Here is an 18,658-nt window from a genome sequence, read left to right on the forward strand (position 1 = left end):
TTGTGAACAGCAATCTTTAAGTCTGACCACATATTTTCTATTGGATTGAGGTCTGGGCTTTGACTAGGCTATTCCAACACATTTACATGTTTCCCCTTAAACCACTCAAGTGTTGCTTTAGCAGCGTGTTTGTTTTGGGTGTAAGGAGGTCTTATCATCTATGATTCATATGGTGATATCTGCTGACTGTGTTCAGCGAGTTATTGTTTTATGTTTGTATTGATTCTATGATGTTTGAATAAATTTGAATTATTTTAAAATATACTTTTTTGGTTGATACTATAAAATACATGTTGCTTAAAAAGTCAATTTAAAAGGGGAAATAACCATGTTTTTTTTTTTTAGAAATTGTTTGGGGTCATTGTCCTGCTGGAAGGTGAACCTCCATCCTAGCCTCAAATCACACACAGAGTGGTGCAGGTTTTGCTCAAGAATATCCCTGTATTTAGCACCATCCATCTTTCCATCAACTCTTCCCAGTCCCGACTGCTGAAAAACATCCCCACAGCATGATGCTGCCACCACCATGTTTCACTATGCGGATGGTGTTCTTTGGGTGATGTGATGTGTTGGGTTTGCGCCAGACATAGCATTTTCTTTGATGGCCAAAAAGTTAAATTTTAGTTTTATCAGACCAGAGCACCTTCCTCCATACATTTTGGCATTCTCCCACATGCCTTTTCGCAAACTCCAAAATATGCCATTTTGTTTTTTGCTGAAAGTAATGGCTTTCTTCTGGCCACTCTGCAATAAAGCCCAACTCTATGTACTTCTCAACACCCTCCGTTCTTCTCAAGACCTCCTACTCTCAAGCTCTCTCGTCTCCTCCTCCCACACTTGTCTCCAGGATTTCTCCAGAGCCTCTCCCATCTTCTGGAACTCGCTACCTCCACTGGTCCGGCTATCCCGTACTCTTGCTACCTTCAGGCGATCCCTGAAAACTCATCTATTCAGGGAAGCCTATCACGTCTCAAACTAATCTCCTACCACTTCCATCAGCTCATTCCTGACAGTTATAACCTTTTGTACCACCTGCCCCACCCTATTAGATTGTAAGCTCTTCTGAGCAGGGCCCTCTTAATCCTCTTGTATTTTATTGTATTGTAACTGTATTGTCTCATTTTTATATTGTAAAGCACTGCGTAAATTGCTGGCACTATATAAATCCTTAATAATAATAATAATAATAATAATCATAATAATAACAACATTGTCCCTTAGTTGTTTGGAGAGTTCCTTGGTCTTCATGGCAGTGATTGGTTAGTGGTGCCTCTTGCTTAAGTGTTGCAACCTCTGGGGGCTTTAAAAAAGGTGTGTATATGATATCATTTGACACTTAGATTGCAAACATGTGGACATCATTTCACTAACTGTGACTTCTTAAGGTAAATTGGCTGCACCAAAGCTTTTTATGAGCTTCATAACAAAGAGGGTGAATACATACACACATGCCAATTATCATTTTTTTATGTCTGAAAAATAAATATTTTTCTAATTTTACTTCACCAATTTAGACTATTGTATTCTGATCCATCACATATACAGTGGGGACGGAAAGTCTTCAGACCCCTTAAAATTTTCACTCTTTGTTATATTGCAGCCATTTGCTAAAATCATTTAAGTTCATTTTTTTCCCTCATTAATGTACACACAGCACCCCACATTGACAGAAAAACACAGAATTGTTGACATTTTTGCGGATTTATTAAAAAAGGAAAAACTGAAATATCACATGGTCCTAAGTATTCAGACCCTTTGCTCAGTATTTAGTAGAAGCACCCTTTTGATCTAATACAGCCATGAGTCTCTTTGGGAAAGATCCAACACGTTTTTCACACCTGGATTTGGGGATCCTCTGCCATTCCTCCTTGCAGATCCTCTCCAGTTCTGTCAGGTTGGATGGTAAATGTTGGTGGACAGCCATTTTTAGGTCTCTCCAGAGATGCTCAATTGGGTTTAAGTCAGGGCTCTGTCTGGGCCATTCAAGAACAGTCACGGAGTTGTTGGGAAGCCACTCCATCATTATTTTAGCTGTGTGCTTAGGGTCATTGACTTGTTGGAAGATAAACCTTCAGCCCAGTCTGAGGTCCTGAGCACTGTGGAGAAGGTTTTCGTCCAGGATATCCCTGTACTTGGCTGCATTGAACCTTCCCTCTATTGCAACCAGTGGTCCTGTCCCTGCAGCTGAAAAACACCCCCACAGCATGATGCTGCCACCACCATGCTTCACTGTTGGGACTGTATTGGACAGGTGATGAGCAGTGCCTGGTTTTCTCCACACATACCGCTTAGAAGGCCAAAACGCTCTATCTTGGTCTCATCAGACCAGAGAATCTTATTTCTCACCATATTGGAGTCCTTCGGGTTTTTTTTTTTTTTTTTTTTTTTTAGCAAACTCATTTGTCTTGCACTTGGGAGAGGCTTCCGTTGGCCCACTATGCCATAAACCCCCGACTGGTGGAGAGCTGCAGTGATGGTTGACTTTCTACAACTTTCTCCTATCTCTCAACTACATCTCTGGAGCTCAGCCACAGTGATCTTTGGGTTTTTCTTTACCTCTCTCACCAAGGCTCTTCTCCCCCGATAGCTCAGTATGGCCGAACGTCCCAAACGTCTTCCATTTAAGGATTATGGAGGCCACTGTGCTCTTAGGAACATTAAGTGCAGCAGAACTTTTTTTGTAACCTTGGCCAGATCTGTGCCTTGCCACAATTCTGTATCTGAGCTCTTCAGGCAGTTCCTTTTGACCTCATGATTCTCATTTGCTCTGACATGCACTGTGAGCTGTATATAGACAGGTGTGTGGCTTTCCTAATCAAGTCCAATCAGGATAATCAAACACAGCTGGACTCAGATGAAGGTATAGAACCATCTCAAGGATGATTAGAAGAAATGGACAGCACCAGAGTTAAATATATGAGTGTCACAGCAAAGGGTCTGAATACTTAGGACCATGTGATATTTCAGTTTTTCTTTTTTAATTAATCTTCAAAAAAAATCTGCAAAAATGTCAACACTTCTGTGTGTTTAATGAACTTAAATGATTATAGCAAATGGCTGCAATATAACAAAGTGAAAAATATAAGGGGGTCTGAATACTTTCTGTCCCCACTGTAATTCAGATAAAAAAAAACATTGAACTAAAGGCTGTAATGTAACAAAATGGATAAAAAGCCAAGGGGATGAATACTTTTGCAAGGCACTGTACCTGCTCTGCTCTGTTGCAGTGAATTTGCACAAAGCAGCCCGGATTCTCTTCTCTGGTCCCTCTTCTGTGATCCTGGCCCCTCCCTCCTGTTCAGTGCCCCCACAGTAAGCAGCTTGCTATGGGGGCACCTGAGCTGAGTCACAGCTCCCTGTGTCCATTCAGACATGGAGTCCTGACCCGATCCTGCCCCCTCTTGCCCCTAATTGGCTAGCTGACTTTTATTGACAGCAGGATGAGCCAATGGCGCTGCTGCTGGGTCTCAGCCAATCAGGAGGGAGAATCTCGTGATGGTTGAGACACTTGTGAACATCGCTGGACAGAGAGGGACTTCAGGTAAGTGTTAGTGGGCTGAGGGGGGGCTGCTATACACAGAAGGCTTTCTAACTTAATGCATGGAATGCATTAGGATAAAAAACCTTCTGACTTTAAAGTGGTTATACACCCTCACATATACCCAGTGAAACAGCTTCAGATGGTACATGGACAAACCCTCTTACATAAGTTTTACTTGTTTATCTGCAGTCTTCTCCTCTCTACACCCCTTCAAAAGGGCAGACTATGTTAAAAAATATTTCTTCATTTGTCAGGCGCACAGAGGAGGGGGCGGAGAGACTGCAGTTACAGTATGTGAGAGCTGATTGGAGGAAAGGAACCCCCCCCGCCCTACACAGCAGAAGAACTGTGTTCTGAATAGACAAGCTGTCTGCTAAACTTAGATTATCATATGATTGCTTTGAAATCTGTATTTTTCGACAGTTTTTTATGATCTGATTGGCTTTAAAGACCTCAAAAGCAACTCCTCGTATTCATATTAAATCAATCAACAATTTTTTTTTTTTTTTCCGCTAACGGCACTTATGAACAGAAAGCAAAAACAGGACCCAGAATGTCTAGTTTGATGAATCTTGACCTTTGTTCTCATTTTTCATAAATTGATTGGAGACGCACAGTGTCAAAAAGCCTGGAAATCATGTTATCAGAACAGAATGTCTTAATTAATCTTGTCAGACAAGGCTATTTGGAAAGTGCCAATGTCGAGGGCATCAGCAGTCAGACTGAGTAAGGCAATACAACTGTGTTCTTTAAATACCGCTATTACATGGCAGTTTTTAAATCATTGTACTTGTTTATTTTATTAGGTCATACTCATGTCTCGTGGTATTTAGTAACACCGCCCTGTAGAGCATAGGGCAGGGCAATTGCACCCACTGACCTGTGATCTGCTTTCTCACCTATATCAACTGCAGTAGGTGAGATGTGCAATGCTATGAAATATAAATCACAGCATTGTGCTTGTTATAAAGGCTACACTAAAGTGAAGGGAGTGAAATAAAAGGCATGGAGCAAGTTTTGGTTAAGAGGGCTCCTTCAGGTTTATGAGGCCAATAAGATGAATAGAATGACGTTTAGAAAAAAAAGCTTTTGGCCCTGCTCACTTCATGCTTCTTATTGCAGCTCGATTTATATCTCCGTGCCGTGCTCGGAGCTTCTGGGGTGCTGGACATGGGATGTTGTGATGTCAATAGTCTCTCTGATTTCCCAATGCTTCAATAAACCCTGAAAAGTCTTATAAGACTTCTGATGTTGTGAAGGAAATAGCAATCAGGAATTGTGATCTATATATTCTAGGCTAGGGGCCCCCAAATGTTCTAAACAAAGGGCCACTTTACTGTCCTTCATATGTTACAGGGGTCGGACTGTGGCCAGTGGGAGTAGAAAATGTCCCATCATTGATATTAAGTGGTAGGAATATTTTCCCTATCATTGGTATCAATGACAGGACTGGTGTCCCATCATTGGTGTTGGTGGGAGAAATAGTGCCCCATCATTGGTGTCAGTGAGAGGGATAGTGCCCCATCATTGGTATCGGTGGAAGGAATAGTGCCCCATCATTGGTGTCAGTTGGAGGAATAGTATCCCTTTGTTGGTATCAATATGAGGAATAGTGCCCCATCACTGGTGTCAGTGGGAGTAATAGTGTCCTATTGTTGGTGTCAGCGAGAGGAATAATGCTCCATTATCGGTTTCAGGAACTATGCCCCACTGTTGCTGACAGTGGGAGCAATAATGCCCCAAGGCCCGGATAAAAGCAGGCAAAGGGCCACATCCAGCCCCCAGGCTGCAGTTTGGAGACCACTGGTCTAGGCTAACCCTGAATGGCAGCTGCAAAATACACTCCTCACCGGAGAAACATTTAGCTTGGATTCACACTGTAGCAATGCGGGAACCAGCTAAGAGGGGATTTCCCGCACTTTGGAACCTATTTTTCTGCGGTTTCTACAGGACAGGAAGTAAAGGGGGATCAATCCAGTGAGACTCAAGTGGCCTGTCAGAGGTTTTAGGGCTGGTTCACACCAGGAATTGCCAAGGGAACGCACTGTGCTTTCCTGTGCGATTCACATGCGAATGGGGTGCAGAGCGATTTCACCCCATTCATTTTGAATGGGCTGAAATCACACTGTTCCACACCAAAAATTGGGCATGCACTACTTGTGGAAACTCACTGCAACCAGCTTTTATGGTACTTCTGTACCATGCAATCCAGTGCGGGCAAACGCAGTGGGTTTGTGACCTGCATTTGAGGTGCCGTTTGTGACGAAAGGGGGTGTCAGATTCCTGCCCTTCTCACTAACTCATGACAAAGGACCGGCCAACCTCACACCACACTGTCACTTACGTAACAATGCCACTCTCAGCTGCGCCAAGCTTGCGGGACCAAAATCTAGGTGCCAGCAGCCTGAAAGTGATTGTCACTGGGCTAATCAAACAATAAACCCTTTAACTGCCACCACTGATGTTTGTGAAGTGTCAGGACTTCCATCAATTTAGCAGTACCAATATGATTTCAGAATAAACGTCTGCAACACGCACACTGCCACCACAGACAGGTCTGCTCAGAGGCCTTACTCTAAGACCCCTTTCACACCAAGGGCGTTTTGCAGGCACTATAGCGTTAGAAATAGCGCCTGCAATCCACCCTAAAACTGCTGCACCATTGTCTGTAGTGTTAAAGGCCAGAGGGCTTTCACACTGCAACGGTGCGCTGGCAGGGTGTCAGGAAAAGTCCTGCCATCAGCTTCTTTGGAGCGGTGAAGGAGCGGTGTGTTTACCGCTCCTCCACCGCTGCTCCCCATTGAAATCAATGGGGCAGCGCTGTAATACCACCGGCAAAACACTGCTATTTCGGCGTATTGCTGGCGGTTTTAACCCTTTCTCGGAATGCGCCGCAAATCTGGCGGTAAAACGCCACTAAAAATAGCGGCGTTTTACCGCCGATGACATGGGCGACGTGGTGTGAAAGGGGTCTAAAACAGTAGTGCTCTTCAAAAGGAAGGTTCATTTATAGCTGGCATTAAGAGCTTTAGAGACAAGGTTAACACTTTTCAAAGCAAGGGTTTAATAATGAAAAGGTCAAAATTGGTGCAAATAAAATATTTACAGAAAAAAAGATCTTTCGAAGAGATAAAGACAATATACAGCCACAAAGAAATCAGGTAGAATTGGGGAGGAAGAATACTTGCAATTAATGTCCGAGGGTTGATCAGAGTTCGATCGATGAGCTGGGTAATCGATTCTCAAATTTGGCAGATGTTCCTGTTTGGATGTTAAGCGGAGGTCTGACCATTGTCTTGGCATCTCCTCTTTTCTGTCTGGTCACTGGTCGCTGTAAACACCCCTTTGATCAATCGTCATCTTGTTTTAGGGGTTGGTTGCTGGGAGGTCTCTACAATCATGACCATGTCCCAGGTTCACTTTGTGCTACATATTCATATCTCTGCAGCTTTGCTGTTTACAGACTGAATATCCATTGCTCAGTGTGACATTTACTTCAAAACAAATATAAACATGCCAGATCTCCAATGTCTAGTTTACCTAGGAGGCATAAGGGGTACTGGTGGTTTGCCATATGATCTGACATAGGGGTGTCTGGACTTGAAACGTTACAAATTATCTGAGGAAACAAAATATGTCCGTATTATGGCTGTGCTATGATTAATTTGGAAGTTATGAAACATGCTGAAATTTCAGGACTAAACTAAACGCTTTGAACTTTATGTGGCTTGAGATATTCACGACCGGTATCTGTTGGTTCTCTGAATTGAGAAGGTGACAGTTTTACGATAGGCCTGGGCATCCTGCCAGGCTGACATTAGTTGTTTTCACAGGCCTAATCCTGGTTCTCTATGCTGAGATAACAACTCTTTTGAAGTGTTTGAAGTTAAAGTGGTTGTAAACCCTAAAAAAAATAAAATAAAATAAAATTATAATAAAAAAAAAACCCTGCAAGACAAAGGCATAATGAGCTAGTATGCATAACATACTAGCTCATTATGAATTACTTACCTGAGTTCGAAGCCCCCGCATCACCGCTCCAGCAGCCAATTGCTCCTAGGGGTTACTTCTGGGTATCGCGGCTTCGGAGCTGTGGTTGTCCAGAGCTGCGATGACTTCACTCACTTGCTCGGGAGCCACTGGTAACGGCACGGTCTAACTGAAGTAACGGCACGTGTCGTTGGTTCAGTTTGCTTTAGTGCGCATGTGTCGATGACGTCAGCACATGCAAATACAGAGATATCTCCTAAACTGTGCAGATTTAGGAGATATCCAGTGTAGCTACATGTAAGTCTAATTATAGGCTTGCCTGTAGTAAAAAATGGTTGTAAAGGGTTTACAACCACTTTAAGCCTATGAATGCCTGAAAATAAGGGAGGAGGGAGGGGGTTCAGATTTCTACTGCAATGTTTAACTGTTAGCCAAGACATATATGGCTGCCATAAGGTTCCCTGACAACATGGCTGCTAGCTACAGCTTTTCATATGTCCATTCTTGTGTGAACTGCCCCTTAGATTCCTACTCTATCCAGAAGGAAGAAAACATTTTGACATTAGATCTACATGGTTACCCAAGAAACTGTTTCTTTGACAGAAGCTGGAGCAGTTGTTTAACAATTCTTAGGAATATAAGGCTCCCTGTTTGTATTGTAAAATGTAATGACCCTTTGTGTTTGATTTTTTATTTTTTTTGCCTAGATTGCATTTGGATTATTTTTATTTTGGTAATTCAACATATTGTATTTGGGTGCTTTTGTTTTATTATGATCATCTAAGATGTGAAAAACATGGCAAAATAATGCTTTAATTGCTATAATGCTCATTTTGACTCCTGATTTTGCTGTGTTGTTGTAGGTGACACCTACAGGTTATAATTGGGTACTGCATGTTTTAGTAACAATTTAGAAAAATATCTCTTGAAATATTCTTCACTTGTCAGTATATTTCTAGTTCAGGATTAAAAAAAAGATACTTATCAACTGAAAAAGCTGCTTCATGCATGCTTGAGCTCAGAAATTCTGCTTTTACATGCCTTTGAGGGGTTTTTTTTAGTGCCGGTCTAACTGCCCCTCCATGTTGGCCTATGTGTCCATGCACACATACGAGTTTAGAGGCAGGAGTGTTCAGAGGGAAGAAAAAAAATCATCACTTGTGTGTTCAGGAGAGGCGCTTTTTCGTATAAAAAGGCATTGAAACGTGCCTAAGCCTGTATTAACGCCAAAGTTAATGCATTCTAGTGGCCAGGATCCTGGCCAATAGAATGTATTAATGCCAGGTGCAGGAACGCCCATTCAAAAATGTGCTTTTTAACTTTGTTGCTGCTGCTAAACTGTAAGAGAAAAAAGTCAAAAGTATACAGTGTGCATGAATCCTAAAGCCGTATATGGTTTATTCATTGACTGTCTCCTTATTTAATATAGAGCTCGCTGGCAGAGACACTGGACAGCACAAGCAGCTTCGACCGTCAGCGGATGGACATGATATATACAGTGGAGGATGTACCCCCTTGGTATCTCTGCATCTTCCTGGGCTTGCAGGTATGTTGGCTTTGATATTCAAAAAATGAGCCGGCCACCCTGTGGCTGTAATTCACATAAACAATGTAACGGAACTGCATTCCATTTGCTCAGTATCTTCCCCCAAAAAACAGGCCTCTTATAGCTGCAAGTAGCCGGACTGTCTGCTCCATGCTGGGCAGTATTTGCAAGATCCAAACAGAACAGAGAAGCAGCTGGGTTGTAAATATTCAGGTTAGCTCACTGGTCAGCATGATGGTCTGATAAGGACAATCATTATGCATGATAGAGATGCTGTAGGCATTAGGCTGCACCTTTTAGAAACATTGCAGAGATAGAGAGATATCTTGGAACAAACTAACACCAGACAACTCTACAGCAGAAACAACTGTTCCAACACACTATGCCTAACACAAGTCTCACGTGAGACATTTCAGGGTCTTTGGCTGCTGTCACATAATGTGGTCTGTGGTCATTTTTATTATTGCTTTTAGCTATTAAAACATATTTCATAAAAACATCTAGTATATATGACAGCCACAATGCCTAGGGTAAACATAGATCATATAAAACATGATAGTGCATGTAGAGTACAAAAAGTGGTATTCTGTACTCTACATGCACTATCATGTTGTATATGGTCTATGTTTACCCTAGGCATTGTGGCTGTAATATGTACCATATTTGAAGCCGTACAAACCAGAATTTTCTATGAAATATTTTTTATTGGCTAAAGGCAATAATAAAGAATAAATGAACTTTTAGGCTTTGTTTCTACTAGTGCGACTTGTTATGCGACTTTGGCCACACAAAGTCGCATCACAAGTCACAGCCCATTGATTTCAATGGCACCCGTTCCCATCTATGTGACTTAAAGTTGCAGGGACTTTGAAAAGGTTCCTGCACTACTTTGATGCGACTTTTGATGCAACTTTGATCCACAGACTGTAAAGTTGTATCAAAGCTGCACTCAGTTGCATCAAAGTCGTACGCCAAAGTCGCACTCTAAATCATGCGACTTTGGGGTTACAATAGTGGAAATGTAGCCTTAAACTGTAATTTTGTATATGTTAAGTGTATATGTTAAGTCCCATAAAAAAAGATACATTTTCAGTGTGGACTTGTGGGAAATTTGGCAACTTATGAACTGGTTTATATTGCTTGCCTACATGTACTGTATCTTTGAACAACCTTAAGCTAGCCATACAAGCATGGATTTGTCTTGTTCAGCCTGCTGGTTGAGCAAGAAAAAAATCTGTCAATTTCCTCATCCACAATAAACACCATGAATAGAAGAATGTCCAGCGCTGTCTATTGTATTACCGAAACCATGAAGCTGCAGCTGTCTGAATAGGATGCAGTAACTGTTCAACCAATAATTTTGTTGAGCCAGGTGGACAAGGTCAGCTATGGCTCAAATTTTAGGCTGTTCAGCAGGAAAATACTGAAATTCAAGCTGTGTATTGCCAGCTTTAAAATGTAAATAATGTATGTAATATGATTAAAATGTTTTACTTGGCTTATCTAAACCAGCTATTCTCAACCAGGGTTTTGTGTAGCCCTTGGGTTCCCCCAGAGGTTGCTAGGAGGTTCCCTGCTCTGTGGCCAACTCGCCTTTCACCTGATGGTGCCTGAAAATTTTTGGGTCCTGTGCAGTAGCAGCCGCTCATCCATGCAGCTGACCACCTAATCTACATAAATAAAATGATTCCGGACAGATGCGCTTCCAAAAATCCCTTTGTTGAAGCTTCATATGACGAATGATTGACAGATGGAGCAGGGGACAAAAAGATAGACGTCTTTCGTGCAAATGTTAGCGCTTAGTCATTGCCAGGTAATGACTAAGTGCTAATATTTGCGTGAAACACGTCTATCTTTTTGTCCCCTCCTCCACCTGTCAACCACTTGTCACATGAAGCTTCAATAAAAGGATTTTTGGAAGTGCAGCCATCCAGAATCATTTACTTATGTTGCACAGCATGTGAGCTGGGATAGAACCTGACTAGTGTGTGGAGATTAACCAGAGACTCTCACCTGGAGCGGCTTTTCTTGTTTTACCTAAGCTACATGTGGGGCACCAATATGAGTTTTTTTTTTTTTTTTTTTTTTTTTTTTTTGAAGAGCATGATTAGGTCCTGTGAGCAGAATAGCTGTGCTCCTCCTCTGGGTTTTCTCATCATATGGCACTGAAGATAGAGGAGGGGGGGGGGGGGGAGATTCAGTGGGACACACAGAGCAAGTATGCAGGAGACTGGGGGGAGGCGACAGAAAATCAGGAGGGGCCGGCGGGGAGGAGCACATCATGAGAGGTCTGACTAAATACAATCTCTTAGCACCAGGGACCTGATCTACCTGTCAGCTAGCTATGATTGACAGGTAGATTGAAGTGGAAGCTGTCATGGGGCCCCCTACTGGAAATGCCTGAATGGTCAGGTGTGCGGCACTTACTATTGCGAGCTGTTTGTACCACCTGCCACACAGATCGTATACTTCAAAGTCTTGCAGGACACGGCTGCTAACGGGAACTGAGTTCCTGTTGTGGAAAAAATACAGGAACTCCGTTCCCATGCGTTCCCGCAGGACTTGAGCCCTGAGTATAACTAAAGACTTTTTTTTTCTTCTTTTTTTAATTTTGGATAGAATAGAGATGGATTAGAACACCTGTCAGATTTTTACTGCTTTCTGTGCCCCCCGTTAGGGAAATTCACCCTCTTTATTTGCCCTGTTACTATTATCATTGAAAATGACAGTAAAAGAAAACCCCAAAATTTTGGTTTTCCCCAAGACAGAAATCTTCCAGAGGGAACACTACTTCTGGTGACTTTGGGGGACCCATTGGATTACCTTAACTACTTCAGCTCCGGAAAGTTCTAACCCCTTCCTTACCAGGCCATTTTTAGTGATACGGCACTCTGTTACTTTAACTGACAATTGCATGGTCATGCGGCACTGTACCCAAATAAATAAAATGTATGTCCTTTCTCCCCCCACCCCCCCCCCCCCCCCCACAAAGCTTTCTTTTGGTGGTATTTGATCACCTCTACGGTTTTTATTTTTTGCGTAGAAACAAAAAAACAACAATTAAAAAAAAAAAAATATATATATATATATATATATATATTTTTTTTTTTTTTTTTACTTTCTGCTATAAAACATATCCAATACATTTCTTCTTTTTTTTTTTATCGAATTTCTTCATAAATTTAGGCCAATATGTATTCTGCTACATATTACTGGTAAAAATATTTCCAATAAGCGTATATTGATTGGTTTGTGCAAAAGTTATAATGTCTACAAACTATGGGATAGATTTAGGGACTTTTTATTTTATTTATTTTTTATATATATTTTACTAGTAATGGTGGGAATCAGCGATATTTTTTTTTTTTTTTTAGCGGGACTGTGACATTGCGGCACATTTTGGGGACCAGTGACACAAATACAATGATCAGTGCTAAAAAATAAAAAAATAAAAATGCACTGTCACTGTGTAAATGACACTGGCAGTGAAGGGGTTAACATCAGAGGCTGCTTAGCAGAAACATGAGAGCTCCATTTTCCTTTCTGGTAGAACGGGGGTCTGCCTTGTTTCTATAGGCAGACCTCCATTCTGCCTCTCTACGAATGATCGCCAGGTTCCGGTGGACATCGCGCCCACCGGACCCGCTGATTGTCTCCCGCTATGTCCAATCACAGCGGGAGCAGGGCTCCAGCGGCACGCCCCAGAGCTGAAGAAGAGAATCATGTACAGGTACATGATTTTGCACTAAAAGGCCATCCTACAGCAGTATATGTACAGAGGGCGATCCTTAAGCCGTTAATTTGCAGAGATTTCCTCACTTCATGTTTTGGCTATGGGACAGGAAGTGAAGAGAAATCTCCCCAATGGGGCTCAAATGGCAAAAAAAAAAACCCTGACGGGGTTATAACCCTCAATTTCTTTATCTGAAATGCAAAAAAAGTTACTTTAATCTGAAACATGAGACACAATATAGCAATACACTGACTGGTCCATTCATTCTGATTTAACAGCAGTCCTATGTTGCATTCACACCTGAGCGTAGCGTTTTTCAATAGTTTTTATGGCGTTTTTTACCACGATTTGCGGCGTTTTTTACCGCGTTTTGCCACGAATTTGTGCAGGGCAAAAGGTCACCAATGTTAAAAGAAGAACAACGCCCAAATCAGCCCGATTCACGCAACAAAAAAGGGTCCGGAACTTGTTTGAGCTTCAGGCGTTCGGCTTCAGGCGACTTGGAGTGGAGATGTGAACCACCCCCATTGAGAATAATAGATTTTTTCCCCTCCAGCGTTTTGTAGCTTCAGGCGTCAAGCTACAAAACGCTCAGGTGTGAATGGGGTCTTAGGGTTTCATTTGCATCCACTCACCTTTATATTTAGGTAATTTACCGGAGTCATCTCATTAGAAATCTGCTGTCTCATCTAGGATGGAAGCCTGCAGACTGCTGGTCTTTCCCTAACTGTGAATATTAAAGATGAGTCTGACAAATGACAATTTGTATGTGCCAATTACAACTGGATAATATGCTAACCTGCTTTATTTGAAGTGCCGCTTTCCTTGAGTGCGGTGAATATATTTGCAATGGACTCCGGAGAACATTAGGAAGTGTTGGAATTTATGGCAAGTTTTTCAGAAACTGACATTGCTAACTCCCCCGATGGAAGCCGAGATCATGAATGGAATCATTAGTGACAAGGCTGTCTCTTAAGATGAGTGAGGACTGAGATAAATCTCCATGGCTGGCGCTGTGGTCATACACCCTTAGGAGAAGTCAGGTAGTCAGCTTAGATTATATCAGGGTTTAGTCTGTATCTAGCCCTGTATAATCACGCCTTACCAGGCAACATTTCACATGGGACCTTACAGCTATATTTGTGTGCCGCAGACCTTGCCCGACTTTACTCAGCATCATCTTAGTCATCTTTTGCCCGCAGGTTTAGTCCAGTGGCACATTCATCATTTCTTATGTTTGGAATCATTTTGTAACTGCTAAAAGAGGCTTCATTTCTAAGAGTTCTGCTCATTTCCTTGGCCACTCAAACACTGAGCTATTAGTAATTATTCTATTGTGGGTATCAGTAGATTGAATATCATAATGAGGCATTTTTTTTCTATACCTTGATGTACACGGGGAAAGGGCTTACACTAATTGTGGACTTTGATGACAAGGACAGAAAATTAAAGTGATTGTAATGGAAAAAATGTTTATTTAAAAAAACAAACAAACAAACATATCATAACTACCTGCTCTGTGCAGTGGTTTTGCACAGAGCAGCCCCAATCCGCCTCTTTTCGAGTCCCCTGCTGGTGGTCTGGGCCCCACCCCCTTGCCGAGTGCCCCTATAGCAAGCTGTTTGCTGTGAGGACACTTGTGCATGCTCGACCCCACGCAATCAGCTGTTGCTGCAAAACCACCCACGCTGCGCTTACGCACTGCATCATCTGCGCATGCGCAGCGTGTCTTCATTGCTGACGTCAGGATACTGCATGTCAAATGCTTCAATTGACGACCGTACTAAACCTGCAGTCAGAAGGCGGCAGCGGACATCTTTTTACACCCACCCAACTCTTGCATTTCACACTTATTTTTAGCACTAAACTGAGATTTATATAGTTAAATACTGTATTTACAAATCCGTGTCACTATTTTCATGTTGAATTTTAAAAGCAGCAGTATTATGTCAGATTAGCAAACCTGTCAGATCTGCAGGATTGCCGTTGCTTTCAAAATTCAACATCTAAACAGTGTCGCGTACTTGCAAATACTGTTTTGCACTATATAAGCAGAGTTTACTGTTAAAAATAAGTGTGAAATGCAAGAGTTGGGCGGGTGTAAAAAGATGTCCGCTGCCACCTTCTGACTGCAGGTTTAGTTCTGCTGAATGTGGGTTGTAGCAAGATGGCCGTCAGTCGAAGAATTTGGCATGCAGTGTCCTGACATCAGTGATGACGCACTGCGCATGCTCAGATGATGCTGTGCGCATGTGCAGTGCGTATGGTTTTTAGCAACAGCAGATTCCACGTCACAGGAAGTGACGTGGTTCGATATTCTACCGGGTTTGTCATTTTGTCAGAACACCGGCTCTCTGCGTCCATAAGACACAGCGTGGCTCAGCCCCGTCCCCCTGCTCCCGCCTCACTAGCTGTGATTGGCAGCAGCGGGAGCTAATGGCTCCTGCTACTGCATCTCAGCCAATCAGGAGGGAGAAAATCCAGGAGGACCTCAGGTCTCGTGCACATTATTGGATCGAGATCAGGCTTAGGTAAGTATTCGGGAAGGGGGTGGTTGGGGCAGCTGCACACTGAAGTTTTTTTTACCTTCATGCATAGAATAAACGTTCAGCCTTTACAACCATTTTAAGTGTATATTTGCCAAACCAAAATTACCGCCTCAAATTCAAAATTCTAATGTTACCCTTTACGGAAAAAGCAAGATCCCAGATTCAGGACTGAAGAACACCCAAACTATAACTTTAGGATTTCATCTAAGGCTGACCAGATTACTTTTTTCTTTTTGATCAGCCACTAGGCTGACCGAAAAAAATGAATGGACTCCCCGATCCATACAAGCGAGGTGGATGGCGCAGTCCTCCCTGCTGTGCCATTGTATTCTGATAGTGGGACTCCTCTGCTATCAGAATACACTGACAGCCACTGGCTGAGCAGAATTTTTGTTTTTTTAACATATCACACATGGATGGAAATTTGGCTGGTCTCTGCTGAACTGGCCAAATTTCCATCCATATATGGTCAGCTTAAGGGCGCATTCACACCATTGTGCTCCAGTACTGTGCGACAATGCATTGTGCTTGCGTTGCTGTGTGTTATGGTGTAATTCATTGTGAATGGCGCCCAACACACCACCACAAATGCAGCACCGCTCAGCATAGTGCATGTTGGTATCAGATAAAGTACAGACTGCAATGTTTTTATCTGCAATACAGCACACAGCTTTGTGGTGTGAATCATCCCTAAAACCAATGATTATGATTTTTTTGATGCAGATCGAATAATCTTTAAGGCTTCGTTTACACCGGAGTGGTTTTCTGCTTGAAGCTTGTAGCTCTAAAATGCTCAACAAGCCAAATCCCATTCATTTCAATGGCCCCTGTTCAGCATTCTGTCACCTGAAGAAAAATGCCTGTCAGTCAAAATAGTATATGAGATTATTTTTGGCAGAACGCAAGCATTTTTAGCCCCATAGACTTCAATAGAAATGCCTGACTTGAGCGTTTTGTCACACGTTTTCTGCTCAAACAGCAGCTCTCCACCCCTAATTTCCTTTCCTTCTCCCCCTAGGGACTTCTATTGGCTAAACAAAAACGCCTAAAGTTGTAAAATGCTTGTAATACACTTCTAAAATGCTTGCAAAAACACTCAAATAAAAAAGCCTGAAAGTTACTCTGCTCGGGTGTGAACGGAGCCTTAAGGTGGGCATAGACTGATTGAAATTCAGTTCAGCAGATCTTCTGAAATGTTGGAAAAATGTTGGAAAACATTGATCAGTGGCTGAAGCCGCTTTTCAGTTTATTTTTACATCAATTGGAGCCGTTGTCAGAATACAATGTCCTGGCAGAGGGGGAGTTCCTTCATCCACTGATCTTTTCTAATTCTGGGACTATACCACATAGAATTCAAAACGGGTATGGGAAGGAGGTCAGCAGCCATTATCAAAAGTAATGCACCAACATCCCTAATAATAATAAGGCACAAAGAGTTGAGGAGATGGGATTTTAAAGGTGCATCATATACACAAACAGACAACAATGTAAAAAAGCAATATATAAATCATTTATTAAACAAACAAGATAAAAGTACCGTAAGTACCACAGTTACAGTCAACATTCTGGGTATAACACACATCTCAACCCTAACTGCCGAGAGAACTGGGGTCACATACAGTTTTAGTCTCTTGTCCTACTATTTCAACATGTTTCGCCAGGTCGGCTTCATCTGGAAAAGGACGAGAATATCCAATAGACATAAAATTACAAGATATGCAAAGCCTTAGTTGTGTAGAAGAAAAAGGAAGAGAAAAGCATAACAATTAATAAACAACAATTCAAATATTAAATACAATGAATGTACAAATATGTATTGCTGTAGGCCATATTTGTACATTCATTGTGTTTAATATTTGAATTGTTGTTTATTAATTGTTACGCTTTTCTCTCCCTTTTTCCTTCTACACATCTAAGGCTTTGCATATCTTGTCATTTTTTGTCTATTGGATATTCTCCTCCTTTTCCTGATGAAGCCGACCTGAGAAAACGTGTTGAAATGGTAGGACAAGAGACTAAAACTGTATGTGACCCCAGTTCTCTCGGCAGTTAGGGTTGAGATGTGTGTTATACCCAGAATGTTGACTGTAACTGTGGTACTTACTTTTATCTTGTTTATGTTTAATAAATTATTTATATATTGCTTTTTTACATTGTTGTCTGTGTATATGGTGTACCTTTAAAATCCCATCTCCTCAACTCTTTGTGCCTTATACCAAATAGAAGCTGTACCCAGCATTCAGGTTTAAACCTACTCATCTGATGGTACACATGCACTTGCAAAACATTTTGAAAAGTCAGGATTTTCCGCTGGGACAAAAAGTCAATGGAAATCTCCCCAACGGGATGCAGACCACCAAAAACAATCCTTCCCGATGTTCTAAGCATTCCCTACTCTGTACACTACTAAGAAGCCAGGTTTAGTTTTGGATTTTCTACTATAAAGCTGATGGGTCCTCCTACAGATGGACCATTAGATGCCTGTAACAACCTTTAGTAGAGTTGCACGAATACTAGTATCGGTATCATGCCGATACTGAGTATTTGCACAAGTATCGGTACTCGTGCAAATGCACGATACCTGAAACAGATAGTTTCAGGCTTGGTTCTTTGCGCTGTCAGTGGGTCTCCCCCTGTTGAGGTGTTGAAGTGTTAAAGAAGTCCGGTAATTGGAGCTGTCAAAAAAAAAGCAGCCAGCAATGTTTATTAACAACATTGCTCAGCTGCTGAAACACTAAAATTAAAAGAAACATTGTTTCTTTTTGTATCTTTCTGTTTCTTCATCTGTAGCTCAAAGGGATGAACAAATGTTCCTCTGTTTAACCCCTTATTAGCCCTTAACTTACTCTAATCAGCCTTAATTAACTCCCTATTCTCTTTCATTTAATTATTTTCTTGCTTTTTTTTTTTTTTTTTGTTCACATCTATTTTATAAACAATGAAAACTTTTTTTTTGTTTGCTTTGTTAATGAATATTTTTACATATATATATATTTACAAATTTCACATTGAGCAAAGTAAAAAAAAAAATCTATTGTTTGTAAATAACTTTTCAATGCTTTGTACCATTGCTGACAGCTGAAGTCAAAACAAAACAATTGCGGTAGGTATCGGTAATTGGTATCGGCGAGTACTTAAAACAAAAGTATCGGTACTCGTAAAAAAAAAAATAAATAAATGGTATCTGTGCATCTCTGACCTTTAGTATAAGTGAAGTCCACTTCTCTACACCCAGAGATCCTCTGATCCTGAAAGCACACTATATTCAATGCATCAGTCCCAGCTAAAATCTTCATCAG

General features: G+C 41.6%; 1 protein-coding gene across 3 annotated transcripts in view; it reads left to right on the forward strand.

The window, feature by feature from the left end:
• Positions 1-18,658, forward strand: part of SLC23A2 (solute carrier family 23 member 2) — a 246,869-nt gene that overhangs the window by 161,691 nt on the left and 66,520 nt on the right. For all 3 annotated transcript variants that reach the window (XM_077469482.1, XM_077469484.1, XM_077469483.1), the window contains one exon: positions 8,961-9,077. In XM_077469482.1, the coding sequence (XP_077325608.1) occupies positions 8,961-9,077 (117 nt within the window). The remainder of the gene's footprint in view (positions 1-8,960; positions 9,078-18,658) is intronic.

This window comes from Lithobates pipiens, unplaced genomic scaffold (genome assembly GCF_037356315.1).
Source record: "Lithobates pipiens isolate NorthernLeopardFrog02 unplaced genomic scaffold, aLitPip1_a1.2 Scaffold_8, whole genome shotgun sequence".
Taxonomy (NCBI): domain Eukaryota; kingdom Metazoa; phylum Chordata; class Amphibia; order Anura; family Ranidae; genus Lithobates; species Lithobates pipiens.